At 44.9% G+C, this 14,583-nt stretch overlaps 1 protein-coding gene across 1 annotated transcript in view; it reads left to right on the top strand.

Moving 5' to 3' along the window:
- Window positions 1-1,211: 1,211 nt before the first annotated feature.
- Window positions 1,212-14,583, top strand: part of ap2s1 (adaptor related protein complex 2 subunit sigma 1) — a 32,006-nt gene continuing 18,634 nt past the window's right edge. Inside the window, exon 1 of the mRNA XM_070867773.1 lies at window positions 1,212-1,383. Coding sequence (XP_070723874.1) covers window positions 1,381-1,383 — 3 coding nt within the window. The 5' untranslated portion in view covers window positions 1,212-1,380. The remainder of the gene's footprint in view (window positions 1,384-14,583) is intronic.

Below are 14,583 nucleotides of genomic sequence, written 5' to 3'. Positions count from 1 at the left end.
TGAGGTTATCCACTTTAGCAGAAAAATAGAAAAGCAAATAATAATTTAAATGGAGAAAAATTGCAAAGTGCTGCAGTACAGAAGGACCTGGGGGTCCTAGTGCATAAAACACAAAAAGTGAGTGTGCAGGTACAGCAAGTAATCAAGAAGGCAAAAGCCTTGCTTGGCCTTTATTGTAAGGGGGATAGAGTATAAAAAGCAGAGAAGTCCTGCTACAACTGTACAGGGTATTGGTGAGGCCGCACCTGGAGTACTGCATACAGTTTTGGTCTCCGTATTTAAGGAAGGATATACTTGCATTGGAGGCTGTTCAGAGAAGGTTCACTAGGTTGATTCTGGAGATGAGGGGGTTGACTTATGAAGATAGGTTGAGTAGGTTGGGCCTATACACATTGGAGTTAAGAAGAATGAGGTGATCTTATTGAAGTGTATAAGATAATGAGGGAGCTCGACAAGGTGGATGCAGAGAGGATATTTCCACTCATCGGGGAAACTTAAACTAGGGGACATAGTCTCAGAATTAGGGTCCGCCCACTTAAAACTGAGATGAGGAGGAATTTCTTCTCTGAGGGTTGTAAATCTATGGAATTCTGTGCCCGAGAGCTGTGGAGGCTGGGTCATTGAATATATTTAAGGTGGAGATAGACAGATTTTAAGGGAATAAAGGGTTATGGGGAGCGGGCAGGGAAGTGGAGCTGAGACCATCATCAGATCAGCCTTATTGAATGGTGGAGCAGGCTCGAGGGCCAAAATAGCCTACTCCTATTTCTTATATTCTTACGTTCCTGCACTATCCCCATATCAGGCCCAGCTAACTCAGTCAGGAGAGCATGAGACTCTTAATCTCAGGGTTGTTGGTTCCTTTTGAACTGTAGTCACTGTTGTAATGCAGGGGGGAGGAGGAGTGAGAAGGGATAGAGGGGTGGGGGGGGGAAGGGGGTAGAGGGGTGGGGGGGGAAGGGGGTAGAGGGGTGGGGGGGAAAGGGGTAGGGGTAGAGGGGTGGGGGGGAAAGGGGAAGAGGGGTAGAGGGGAGGGGAGAGGAGGTGAAAGGGGGAGAGGAGGAGTGGGGTGAGGATAGAGGAGGAGTGGGGTGAGGATGGGTGGAGCGGGGAGGAAAGGGAAGGAGGGAAGAGGAGAGGGGTGCAGAGGAGACTACATTTCCCAGAGCCCATTGGGCTGGGAAATGCTGGAGCTGCGCAGCCGCAGTGAGCAGCTGCGGGTTTGAGTCAGAGTCAGAGTCAGCGGCAGCCGAGGGGGGGGCAAAAGCGTCGCCTCAGAAATAAAACCTCATAATATATTGAAAAAAACACATAGAAATAAACCACAGAGTGTAGCTTTTATAAAAGAAAATCGCACACAAGCCGTGAAGGAGCGTTAGAATGGTAAGTGGAGAATCTTTATATTTTGAACGAATTGACTGCAGCGCGAGGCCTGAGCTGAGATGCACAGTGAAGGGTTTTTATATTTATAATGAAATAAAGCATTTCATTTCATCCATTGGCTGTTAAATCCTTCACAAAAAAGCAAAGGTTGGTGATATTTTCAATGGTTGCTGAGTGTTTGACAGCACTGGAGATGAATATGGCTGAAGAGGCCTGGTCACCTTTCCCCAAAGCATTCAGAGGGGTTTGTGAATTATTTTGAATCACATTTTGTTTGGAGCAATACAGCTGTGTGTGCATTTTTCAAAAACAGCAATGACAGTGTTTTTTAGGTGACATCAGAACTGAGAGGTCATACCTATCAGAAAAGGCTGAACAGGCTGGGGGTCTCTTTCATCTTGAAAAGCGAAGACCACGGGTGACCTAATCGAGGTCTTTTAAGATTATGAAAGGGTAGTGGTAAAGAAGATGTAAGGGAGACCAAAACAACGTGTCTCTTTCTTTTCCCCCCCCTCCCCCAATTTTTAAATTTGTGGTGCCCGGGCATTCAAAGTTTTGCACATACATGACATTGTACATTGGAAAAGCCAGTTCCAGGCTGTGCGGGGTCGGCAGACAGTCGCGCGACTGAGGGGGAACGTTTGGCCATAATTATAAGAGATTCACTAATAAATCCAATATAGAATTCAGGGGAAACTTCTTTACATAGAAACATAGAAAATAGGTGCAGCAGCAGGCCATTCGACACTTCGAGCCTGCAACACCATTCAATATGATCATGGCTGACAATGCAACTTCAGTACCCCACTCCTGCCTTCTCTCCATACCTGCTGATCCCTTTAGGCGTAAGGGCCACATCTAACCCCCTTTTGAATATATCCAACGAACTGGACTCAACAACTTTCTGTGGTAGAGAATTGCATAGGTTCACAATTCTCTGGGTGAAAAAGTTTCTCCTCATCTCGGTCCCTTATCCTTAGATTGTGACCCTTGGTTCTGGACTTCCCCAACATCGGGAACATTCTTCCTGCATCTAACCTGTCCAATCCCGTCAGAAATTTATATGCGTCTATGAGATCCCCTCACATTCTTCTAAATTCCAGTGAATATAAGCCTAGATGATCCAGTCTTTCTTATATCAGTCCTGCTATCCCGGGAATCAGTCTGGTGAACCTTCGCTAACTCGCTCAATAGCAAGAATGTCCTTCCTCAGATTAGGAGACCAAAACTGCACACAATACTCAAGGTGTGGTCTCACCAAGGCTCTGTACAACTGCAGCAAGACCTCCCTGCTCCTATACTCAAATCCTCTTGCTATGAAGGCCAACATGCCATTTGCTTTCTTAACTGCCTGCTGCACCTGTATGCCAACTTTCAATGCCTGATGTACCATGCCACCGAGGTCTCACCCAGAGAGTGGTGAGATTGTGGATCTTGCTACCACAGGGAGCGGTTGAGGCGAATAGTATCGATGCATTTAAGGGGAAGCTAGATAAGCATATGAGGGAGAAAGGAATGGAAGGTTATGCTGATAGGATGAGATGAAGGGTGGGAGGAGGCTTGTGTGGAGCATAAACACCAGCACGGACCAGTGGGGCTGAATGGCCTGTTTCTGTGCTATAAATACTGTGTAAATCCAAAAACTGATGCAAAATGCTGCAAATGGACAGCAGGTCAGTCACCAGGGAATAGACTAATAGATACACAATAACATTGTGTTTTATTCTTCTAAGTTTCCTTTCGGTTCTGTTGAAATGTTTCAATTCTCTTATTAGTTGTGCCTTCTTAAAATAAAGGGGCATGTGCAAACTTGTTTTTCTGTTGAACCCAGTGTCCTCTCTGGATCAGTTTAAAAAAAGAGCATATGAAAAAAGACAAGTTGATGGTTCGGGTATAGACTCTACCTCGGAACTGACAAGGGCTCTGGACCCGAGAAGTTTACCTATCTTTTCCTGAGGACCTGTGTAATTCCAGCATTTTCTGAAAGGGGAAAAGATGAGTTCATAAGAACGTAAGAACATAAGAAATAGGAGCAGGAGTAGGCCATACGGCCCCTTGCACCTGCTCCGCCATTTAATAAGATCATGGCTGATCTGATCCTGGCCTCATCTCCGCTTCCCCGCTCGCTCCCCATAACCCTTGACTCCCTTATCATACAAAAATCTGTCTATCGCCACCTTAAATATATTCAGTGACCCAGCCTCCACAGCTCTCTGGGGTAGAGAATTCCAAAGATTCACAACCCTCTGAGAGAAGAAATTCCTCCTAATCTCCGTCATAAATGGGCGACCCCTTATTCTGAAATTATGCCCCCTAGTTCTAGATTCCGCCATGAGGGGAAATATCCTCTCTGCATCTACCCTGTCAAGCCCCCTTAGAATCTTATATGTTTAAATAAGATCACCTCTCATTCTTCTAAACTCCAAGGAGTATAGGCTCAATCCTTCTTCATATGACAACCCCCTCATCACAGGAATCAACCTAGTGAACCTTCTCTGAACTGCCTCCAATGCAAGTATATACCTCCTTAAATAAGGAGACCAAAACTGTATGCAGTACTCAAGGTGTGGTCTTATCAATGCCCTGTACAGTTGCAGCAGGACTTCCCTACTTTTATACTCCATCCCCCTTGCAATAAAGGGCAGCATTCCATTTGACTTACTGATTACTTGCTGTACCTGCATGCTAATTTTTTGCATTTCACATACAAGAACCCCCAGATCCCCCTCAACTACATTTTGTAATAGCTCCCTATTTAAATAATTATTTGCTTTTTTATTTCTCCTACCAAAATGGATAACCTCACATTTTCGCCTATTATAGTCCATCTGCCAATTTTTTACCCACTCACTCAGCCTATCTATATCTCTTTTGTAGATTCTTTGTGTCCTCCTCACAACTTGCTTTCCCAACTATCTTTGTATCATCAGCAAATTTGGCTATGTTACACTCAGTCCCTTCATTCAAGTCATTAATATAGATTGTAAATAGTTAAGGCCCCAGCACTGATCCCTGTGGAACCCCACCAGTTACAGTTTGCCAACCTGAAAGTGACCCATTGATCCCAACTCTTTTTTTGTTCGTTAGCCAATCCTCTATCCACACTAATATATTACCCCCAAACCCGTGAGCTCTTATCTTGTGCAGTAACCTTTTGTGTGGCACTTTATTGAATGCTTTCTGGAAATCCAAATATATGACATCAACTGGTTCTCCTTTATCCACTCTGCTCATTACATCCTCAAAGAACTCCAGCAAATTTGTCTCACATGTTTTGGATGTAGGTTCTTCATCAGAACTGTCACGGCCAAACGGGAAGTTGAGATGCTTCCGAGGAAAAGGGATGGGGAGGTTACCAGTAAGTTGTCAAAAGTTCTGATATATTCATTATTTTCACAAAGGAGCCACTAATTTACTAGCCGATAGCACATGGAGGCTACCTCAGGAGGTAGATACAGAAATGTGAAAGACAAAGGAATTAGTCAAATCTGGTTCCAAAATGGAAGTTTTAAGCAGATTGTCAATGACCTCTAACTGGATTGCATATAATTACATCAAATATACAGCACAAAGAGGATATTCAGCCTGACTAGCCTATACTTGTTATTTATACTCCACAGGAGTCTCTTCCCATTCCATCTACTTCATCTCAGTCTTTCAGCGTATCTTTCTATTTCCTTTTCTCTCATGTACTCATCTAGTTTTCTTTTGGAAGCATCTAAGCTATTTGCCTCAACCTGAAGCTGGAGTTGCTCTCCTTGGAGCAAAGAAGGTTGAGAGGAGATTTGATAGAGGTTTAAGGTGATTGGCAAAAGAACCAAAGGCGACATCATAAGAAAAAACTTTTTTGCATGGAGTGGTTAGGATTGGGTGGTGGAGGCAGACTCCATCACTACGTTCAAAAGCGAGTTGGATAAATACCTGAAACATAGAAACATATATAGAAACATAGAAATTAGGTGCAGCGGTAGGCCATTCGGCCCTTCGAGCCTGCACTGCCGTTCAATGAGTTCATGGCTGAACAAAATGAAAGAAAAAAAATTCAGGGCTGCGGGGAAAGGGCGGGGGAGTGGGACTAGCTGAGGTGCTCTTGCAGAGAGCCAGCACGGGCTCGATGGGCCGAATGGCCGCCTTCCGTGCTGTAACCATTCTATTCTAACTACTCCCTGTGGCAGCGAGTTCCACATTCTAACCACTGAAAACAAGAGGGATGGCTAAGGGACGAAGTTGATGCTGAGTCCAGAAGGCTGAAGAGTGCCTAAGAAGAAGATGGAATATTGTTGCTGAAGTTTACAATGAGCCTGGTTATGGGCCAAAAATGTTGCGGGCAGAGCGAGTGTGGAGGAGGTCCAAGTGGTGAGCCACACGGAGGTGGAGGGTCACGCTTCTAGACGAAAAGGAATTCTGCAAAACATTTACCCATTTGCCAGTACCAGAGGGGACCGCATCACGCTCAGCATGTACAACAAGCTGGATTAGAGGAGGTATATGTTGATTTCAATCTCCAGGAGCTAAGCATTTTGTTTGAGAACTTCATTACTTCTGTAATGGGTGTACTGTAATATAGCGTAAAATAGAACCTGAAAAATCTCTGGCGCAGAGTTCCAGTTGCCTTGTTGTAAGTGGGCTGTCTAAGAGTTGAGGGGGTGTCAGATGCCTGTACGAAGGTTCTCAACACTATTTTTCTTCCCAATTTTCTCCCACCCGACAGGCACTGGCTGCTGCTGGCGTACTGTTTGACTGCCCTTTACTAGCATGTCCAAGAGACTATTCTCATGTTTTATTTATTCTCGGGATGTTGGTATCGCTGACGAGACTGGCATTTATTGGCCACCCCGAATTGCCCTTGAAAAGGTGGTGGTGAACCGCCGCCTTGAACCGCTGCAGTCCCGTGTGGTGAAGGTATTCCCACAGTGCTGTTAGGGGGAGGGAGTTCCAGTATTTTGACCCAGCGACAATGAAATAACAGCAATATATTTCCAATTCTGGATGGTGTGCGATTTAGAGAGGAACTTGGAGGTGGTGGTGTTCCCATGTGCCTGCTACCCTTGTCCTTTTCGGTGCTAGAGATCGCGGGTTTGGGAGGTGCTGCCGAAGAAGCCTTGGAGAGTTGCTACCTCCTTGATAACTGGGTGGCTTGCTTTGCCATTTCAGAGTGTCACATAAAGGCCAGACCGGGTAAGGGCGGCAGATGGATTTTTACAACAATCCAGTAGTTACACGGTCATCATTACTGATACAAACTTTTTATTCCAGATTTATTTAATTAACTGAATTTAAATTCGCTAGCTGCCATGGTGGGATTTGAACTCGTGACATCGGATCAGTAACATAACCACTATGCTACCATATCCATGTGAGCCTCGACAGTGAATGCGTGTTGGTATCTGAGGAGGGCATCACAGCTGGAATCCTGGACAATATTCCCCTCCCTGCCCTAGGGCCACTAACTCTAGCATTCCCATTGCCAGAACGCCTGAGATCAGCTAACTTAGCACAGACTGGAGATTAAACATGGTGCTTTACTGAGCTGTATTGCTTAACTAATCACTGAGTTTAAAAAGTTGCAGTGCTGCAGCAGAAACTCTTGGACCACCCAAAGCAAGAAGCACAAAAGCAAAATACTGCGGATGCTGGAATCTGGAATAAAAACAGAAAATGCTGGAAATCACAGCAGGTCTGTGGAAAGGAAGCAGAGTTAACATTTCGGGTCAATAACACTTTGTCAGAGTAAAAATCATATTTTCCTATTTAACCCAATGGCTTATTAGTCAAACAGGCATGTATGGATATGCACTGTTGCAGATAGCTGGCACCATATCCACAAGCAGTAGCTACAAACTGTCTTAGTAGCTTTGAAAAGGGAATAATAAATACTTGGAGAGAAAAAATTGCAGGGGTATGGGGAAAGAGTGGGGGAGTGGGACTAACTGGATTGCTCTTCGAAAGAGCCGGCACAGACTCGATGGGCCGAATGGCCTTCTGTGTCGTATTATTCTATGAGTCACCTAAAATCTTTGTCCTCTGGTTCTCGACCCTTCCTCCAATGGGAACAGTTTCTCTCTCTACTCTGTGTCTGGAGCCTCATGATTTTGAACACCCTTTGACAATTACCTTTAATTGGCAAAAGAACCAAAGGCTGTATCAGAAGAAAGGAATTACGCAGCGAGTGGTTAGGATCTGGAATGTGCTGCCTGAGAGGGCGGTGGAGGCAGATTCAATCGTGGCTTTCAAAAGCAAATTGGATAAGTACCTGAAGGAAAAACATTTCTGAGCTACGGGGGGGGGGGAAAAGAGCTGGGGAGTGGGACTGGCTGCAGTGCTCTTGGAGAGCCGGCACGGGTTCGATGGGCCGAATGGCCTTCATCTGTGCTGTAACCATTCTATGACCTCTATCAAGTCTCCTCTCAACCTTCTCTGCTCTAAGGAGAACCCCAGCTTCTCCACTCTATCCACATAACTGAAGTCCCTCACTGCAAAGACTCAATAATTATCTCAATCTATTGTTTTTCAGGAATCATTGGTAACAATCTTTTTAAAGGATATTAAGTTCTGATGGCCCTGTACTTTTAAGTTGAGGTGCATTTGGATTGTATTGTATATTTTCTTCACCTTAATTTCCTTTACAGTAATTCCAGAGGAGCGATGAGAATTTTTTTATACAGCAAGTTATGATGGTCTGGAATGCACTGCCTGAAAGGTTGGTGAAAGTGCCGAGTGGGTGATCCATCTTTTCCTGAGGTCCGCAACTTCACAGATGCCAGATTTCAGCCAATTCGATTCACTCCACTTGATTATCAAGAAACGGCTATAGGCCCTGACAACACCCCGGCTATAGAGCTGATGACTTGTGCTCTACAACTAGCCGTGCCTCTAGCCAAGCTGTTCAGGACAGCTATTCCCTAATTGCCCTTGAGAAGATGGTGGTGATCTGCTGCCTTGAACCACTGCAGTCCATGTGGTGAAGGTACCCCCATAGTGCTGATAGGGAGGGACTTCCAGGATTTTGACCCCGTGATGATGAAGGAACAGTGATATATTTCCAAGTCAGGATGGTGTGTAACTTGGAGGTTATGGTGTTCCCATACACCTGCTGCCCTTGTCCTTCCAAGTGGTAGAGGTTGTGGGTTTGGGAAGTGCTATCAAGTCTTGGTGAGTTGCTGTAGTGCATCTGGTAGATGGTACACACTGCAACCTCGGTGCACTGGTGGTGGAGGGAGTGAATGGGGTGCCGATCAAGTGGGCTGCTTTGTCCTGGATGGTGTCAAGCTTCTCGAGTGTTGTTGGAGCTGCACACATCCCAGGCAAGTGGAGAGTATTCCATCACACTCTTGACTTATGCCTTGTAGATGGTGGAAAGGCTTTGGGGAGTATCCCCCATCACCCCTCTTCCCTTGATGTTACAAAAAGTTCACCAAAAAAAAAGGTTGCTCTCTGCCCCTTCCCAAAACACCAGAATTGTACTGAATCGTTTAGTATATTCACTTTTACTTTAGTCCAATAGTGGGTATCACAAGTATACATTATTTTAAAAGTCTTAAGTGAAGTGCGATCCATTTCCAGGGCTGTTATTTAGGATATTGTTACTTTTCCTGAGGATTTCCTAGTTTGAAGCAGAATTCTCCCGCCCTACATTACCAACCACCAGTCTAATGAGAGGCTCAATCAGCATTGTGTCCTGTGCCCCTGAGTTAGCAGACAGGACTTCCTGGCCAGTGCCAACATTTTATGGAAACTCTTGAATGGAAAGAAGAGCTGGCTTAATGCTTTTTTTAAAAAGAGTTTTATGCTATTATCCTACTTTTTGCAGGGCAAATGTGTCAATTTTTGCAAATTAGCCTCAAACTCAATGTCCAGCAGGGCTTGATTCAAAAATGCAGGACAATCATAAAGCTTAATTGCAAATCTCTCCATGGCCTCGCCCCTCCCTATCTCTGTAATCCCCACAATCTCTCCCCACCCCCTGAGATGTCTGCGCTCCTCTAATTCTGCCCTCTCGAGCATCCCTGATTATAATCGCTCGAGCATCGGTGGCGTGCCTTCTGTTGCCTAGGCCCCAAGCTCTGCCTAAACCTCTCCGCCTCTCCATCTCTCTTTCCTCTTTCAAGACACTCCTTAAAACATTCCTCTCTGACCAAGCTTTTGGTCGCCTGCACTAATTTCTACTTGTGCGGCTCGGTGTCAAATTATTTATCTCAATACTCCTATTTCACTACGTTAAAGGCGATATATAAATACAAGTTGTTGTTAGTTGATGACAGTTGTACAATTCTTCTTTAAATGGATGCCATGGGTGTTAGTATGTCTGGCGTGGACACGATGGGCCGAGTGGCCTCCTTCCGTGCCATATGATTGTATGTTGAGTTACTCAAGACCCAAATGGTGAATGGTATGTTTAGCGGAAAACCAAGCGGTCGAAATCCGAAATAAAACCAACACTGTGGGAATGTAGAACAGGCTAGACCACAATCTGAAAGTGAAAGGGTGACATTTCAGATGGGACCCACTTTCAGAACATCTGTTGGAGCAGTATTGGTCCCTGCAATTGCAGTAACGAGAGCGCGAAAATAAAAGAAGCAAACCAGCATTCACAGTAACGAGAGCACGCAACTAATTGGGGCTTGGTTCCACTGTAATCTTGTGGCTTAAAAGAGCTAGGAAATTGTATAGGGTCTTGGTGAGACCACACCTGGAGTACTGTGTACAATTTTGGTCTCCTTATCTAAGGAAGAATATACTTGCCTTGGAGGCGGTGCAACAGATTGATTTCTGGGATGAAAGGCATGTCTTATAATGTGAGATTGTGTAGAATGGGCCTATACTCTCTGGAGTTTAAAAGAATGAGAGGTGATCTCATTGAAACATACAAGATTCTGAAGGGGATTGACGGTAGATGCTGAGAGGTTGTTTCCCCCTGGCTGGAGTGTCTAGAACCAGGGGTCACAGTCTCAGGATAAAGGGTCGGCCATTTAAGACAGAGATGAGGAGGAATTTCTTCATTCAGAGGGTTGTGACTCTTTGGAATTCTCTGACCCATAGGGCTGTGGATGCTGAGTCTCTAAATATATTCAAGGCTGAGATCGATAGATTTTGGGGATCTAGGGGAACCAAGGAATATGGAGATCGGGTGGGAAAGTGGAGTTGAGGTCGATGATCAGTCATGATCTTATTGAATGGCGGAGCAGGCCTGAGGGGCCGTCTGGCCTACTCCTGCTTCTATTTCTTAAGTTCTTAAATAGTGCTCAGAAGAGAATATTGGGATGTACAGGTGCTTAATCCACGAACCGATCAGGGTATTGAGTTAAATAATTCAGCCCAGACAGCTCTTGTACAATTGACATGGATATTGTAGACGGTGGAAGAAAATGAATCATTTGTATTTTTAGAAAAAAAAGACCGTAACCGTGTTGTAAAATGAACATTTCTTGCACTGTGAATAAACCGCCCAGTCACTTATATTATTATAATAATTACAGGTAAGCAAATTGGGTGCACTTGGGCCAAGACAAAGTGACGTCTTAAATGCTGAACTAAAACCTAATCCATTGAAAAATTTTAAGTAATGACAGTGTTCAGACATGTATTATCTTAATCTGTAGAATGTTGCATTTAATTAGACACTAAAGCCTGAACACCCACAAAGCATTTCATCTTAGGGATTCGAAGGAATAGGGTGTGTGTGTATTTTGTTTGGGGAGGAGGGTGGTTTTTGAGTGCATGTCATGTTCAATTGAACCTTTTCTTTTGAACATGCAATACCTTTTTCCCCCAAACTTGTTACAAATGGTTAAGAACATTTCTCAAAAGATTAACAATCCGATCCAAATGATGCAAAGTTTAAATGATCCTTAGAAATGGAAGTTGCAATTTTCTACTCCTGCAGCTAAACGGGGAGGGTCTTAGCCCCGTGTTTATATTTTTCTCCTTCCAATTTTTTCCCCCTTTTCCTCCCCAGAGTCCACTGACTCCTTGCTGGAGCACGGTTACAGGTGCTGGTTATTAAATTGTTTCCTCTGGTGGGGGGAGTCCGGAACAAGGGGGCATAATCTTAAAATTACAGCTCGGCCATTTAGGAGCGAAATCAGGAAGCACTTTTTTCCTCACAAAGATTAGTGGAAACCTAGTGCACTGCCCCCCCCCCCCCCCCCCAAGGCAAAGGGCTGAGGGTCAATCGAAGCTTTTAAGACAGCTAGATCTTTGTTGGGTAAGATTATCAAGAGCTATGGAACAAAAGCAGATAAATGGTGATCAGCTGTGAGTGGCGGAATAAACTCGAGGGGCTGAATGGCCTCTTCGGTATATGACCCAAGTGGTCTTCCTTCATATGTGAATGTCAGAGTAAATCTCCGCAGTCTGTTGCCTCATGGTTGGCTTCACCGGAAAAGTCATTCTGATAGCCACAGATATGTGATTTGCAGAAGGCTCAAGTGGATTAAGATCAGAAGTAGGAACCCTGGCTGATTTATCCTCCTCCCTCGCCATGCTCCGAGTTCTACGGCCAGTTGCTAGCAATCTTATTGCTGGCCAGACACCAGCGATTGAACATGAACTCCTGGATTTTATATTTATATGATTGGATTGAAATGAGACGTGCTGTAGTACAATCTGAGCTTACACAGACTACATTAACTGCTTGTTTGCTTAGGATATCAGAATCACCTGGAATATGTTGCCTAAAGAATTGTTTGGCAAAAGTATATTCAGGGGAGAGGAGGGGGGATGGGGGAGCAGCAAATCATATTGGCTGGGGTTGCCATTTCTGACTGATTTCCAATGATCCCTCTTTGGAAAGGGTGCCTGCATGGTGCCCGTGTCTCTCTCTCTCTACCCTGCATGGCTTTCTCTCGCCATCCTGCCCCCCGTGTCTCCCTTGCTTCCCCGTTCCCCCCCCCCATCTGGAGGCAACCAAGAAATTCTGCAGTAAGTGTGATCAGCCATCAGTTCTGTGGACTGTCTTGTGTTCGCTGAGCTGAGTCCGATTGGCAGTACAGTAGAGGCCAGTATTGGTCTCAACCAGGAGAAAGGTCATCCAAGGTTACAGGTCCTTATCACCGTCCAGTGTTTCCTGCTGTAAAGTGCATGCGTGTGGACATCGCGGGAGGGCAGGATTAGGCTTGTTTGCGATCGAACAGCCCGCTGTCACTTGCTGTCTATGCTGGCACATTACAAAATGGCCACTTGGACGTACTCGAGTGAAACGGCTATCCTACAACAGCAACAACAACAATTATTTATATAGCGCCTTTAACGTAGTAAAACGTCCCAAGTCGCTTCACAGCATTTGTTATAAGACAAAACCGATAAATTTGACACAAGCCACATAAGAAATTACAGCAGATGACCTAAAGCTTGGTCAAAGAGGTAGCTTTTAAGGAGCGTCTTAAAGGAGGAAAGAGAGGCGGAGAGGTTTAGGGAGGGAGTTCCAGAGCTTAGGGCCCAGGTAGCTGAAGGTACGGCCACCGATGGTTGAGCAGGTATAATCAGGGATGCTCAAGAGGGCAGAATTAGAGGAACGCAGACATCTCCGGAGGGGAGGGAGGGCAGTTGTAAGGCTGGAAGAGAATACAGAAGCGAGGCCATGGAGGGATTTGTAAACCAGGATGAGAATTTTGAAATCGAGGCATTGCTTAACTGGGTGCCTATGTAGGTCAGGACTTGGTGCGAGTTAGGACACGGGCAGCCAAGTTTTAGATGACCTCAAGTTTACGTAGGTTAGAATATGGGAGGCCAGCCAGGAGTGCGTTTGAATAGTCAAGTCCAGAGGTAACAAAAGCATGGTTGGGTGTTTCAGCAGCTGATGATCTGAGGCTGGGGTGGAAGCGGGCAATGTTATGGAGGTGGAAATAGGCAGTTTTAGTTATGCTGTCATACAAACATGAAAAATGACAGACAGGAAATTACCTAATGTCCATCCAGCTTATCCCACACAGCTGTGATAGCACCTTTCAATTAATGACCTTTTGAAGCGCTATTGCTGTTGGTAGTTAATTTGTGCTGAGCAAGGTCCCACAAATAACAATGAGAGTATTAATTAAGCTGTTTTGGTGGTGCTGATTGAGGGTTAAATGTTGGCCAGGATGCCAGGTGAAGTTCCCTGCTCTTCAGATTCTGCAGTGGATCATTTACATCCACCTAAACAGGCCTCAGTTTAATGTCTCCGATGAAAAACGGCACCTCCGACAAGGCAGCACTCTCTCAGTGCTGCACTGGAGTGTCAGTCTAGATTATGCACTGAAGTCCATAATGTGGATTGAAGCCACAATGTTCTGCATTGGAAGTGAGCGTGTGACCCAGAGAACCAGGCTGCCTTGGAGCAACCAAATTTGTGTTCAAACTATTGTGTGACTTTCAATTGAGAAATCTATCTGGAGAGGGAGTTGACTCTAGTGGAGCCGTATGGACTCTTTGGGCTGAATGGCCTGTTTCCGTGCTGTATATTCCATGTAAACCTGCTGGAATAGGAGCCAGGGTAGTACGTCTTGATATCAACACAGTAAAGATTCAGGCGGAAGGAGGAGCATTTAGGATGCAGCTACATACAGGAAGAATGAGAACACTTCAAAGGTGCACTGACTATGTTAGTACTGTATTGACAAAAATAGAAAGAGATGAGCAAAGAAAGGATGTGTTTTTCTTTGTATCCTGTCCAGTGGTGGAGAATTGCTGGAAGAGCGTTCTCAGTGGCATGTCCACGTTGTTTTATATGCAGACTATAGAGATACTCTCTGTGTAGTCGCTGTATAGTTGCATAAGATGGAGACTTGTTTACCTGATGTACTATCAATAAGGTTTACACTGTGTATATACAAGCTGGCACCACTAATGGAGACCGGGGTTTCCTGCCCTGGTGGCAGGGGCTGTATAAAAGGGGAGCCACCATGCGGCTGCCTCACTCTGGGGTTAGGAATAAAGGACCAAGGTCACTACAGTTTGAGTACAACACATTGCCTCGTGGAGTCATTCATAGGTACAGTACAAACATAATACACGTGATAGTAGATCCACACAAAACCTCTTTTTACTGTGAGAAACCTTTCTCATTTTTCTTCATTGTATAGATCCCAACCACCTCAGAATCCAATTCTTACACAACTCCAGAGACCAGAATGGCGTCAACCAATTGTCAACGCAGTAACTTCCATCTCGGTTTTTGAAAGACAATTTAAGGGGCATGTTGCTAATTTATAGAAGCTATTTAAC

This window comes from Pristiophorus japonicus, chromosome 26, assembly GCF_044704955.1.
Source record: "Pristiophorus japonicus isolate sPriJap1 chromosome 26, sPriJap1.hap1, whole genome shotgun sequence".
Lineage (NCBI taxonomy): Eukaryota > Metazoa > Chordata > Chondrichthyes > Pristiophoridae > Pristiophorus > Pristiophorus japonicus.
The sequence above is the reverse complement of the archived record's forward strand: the minus strand, read 5'-3'. Positions and strand labels throughout refer to the sequence as shown.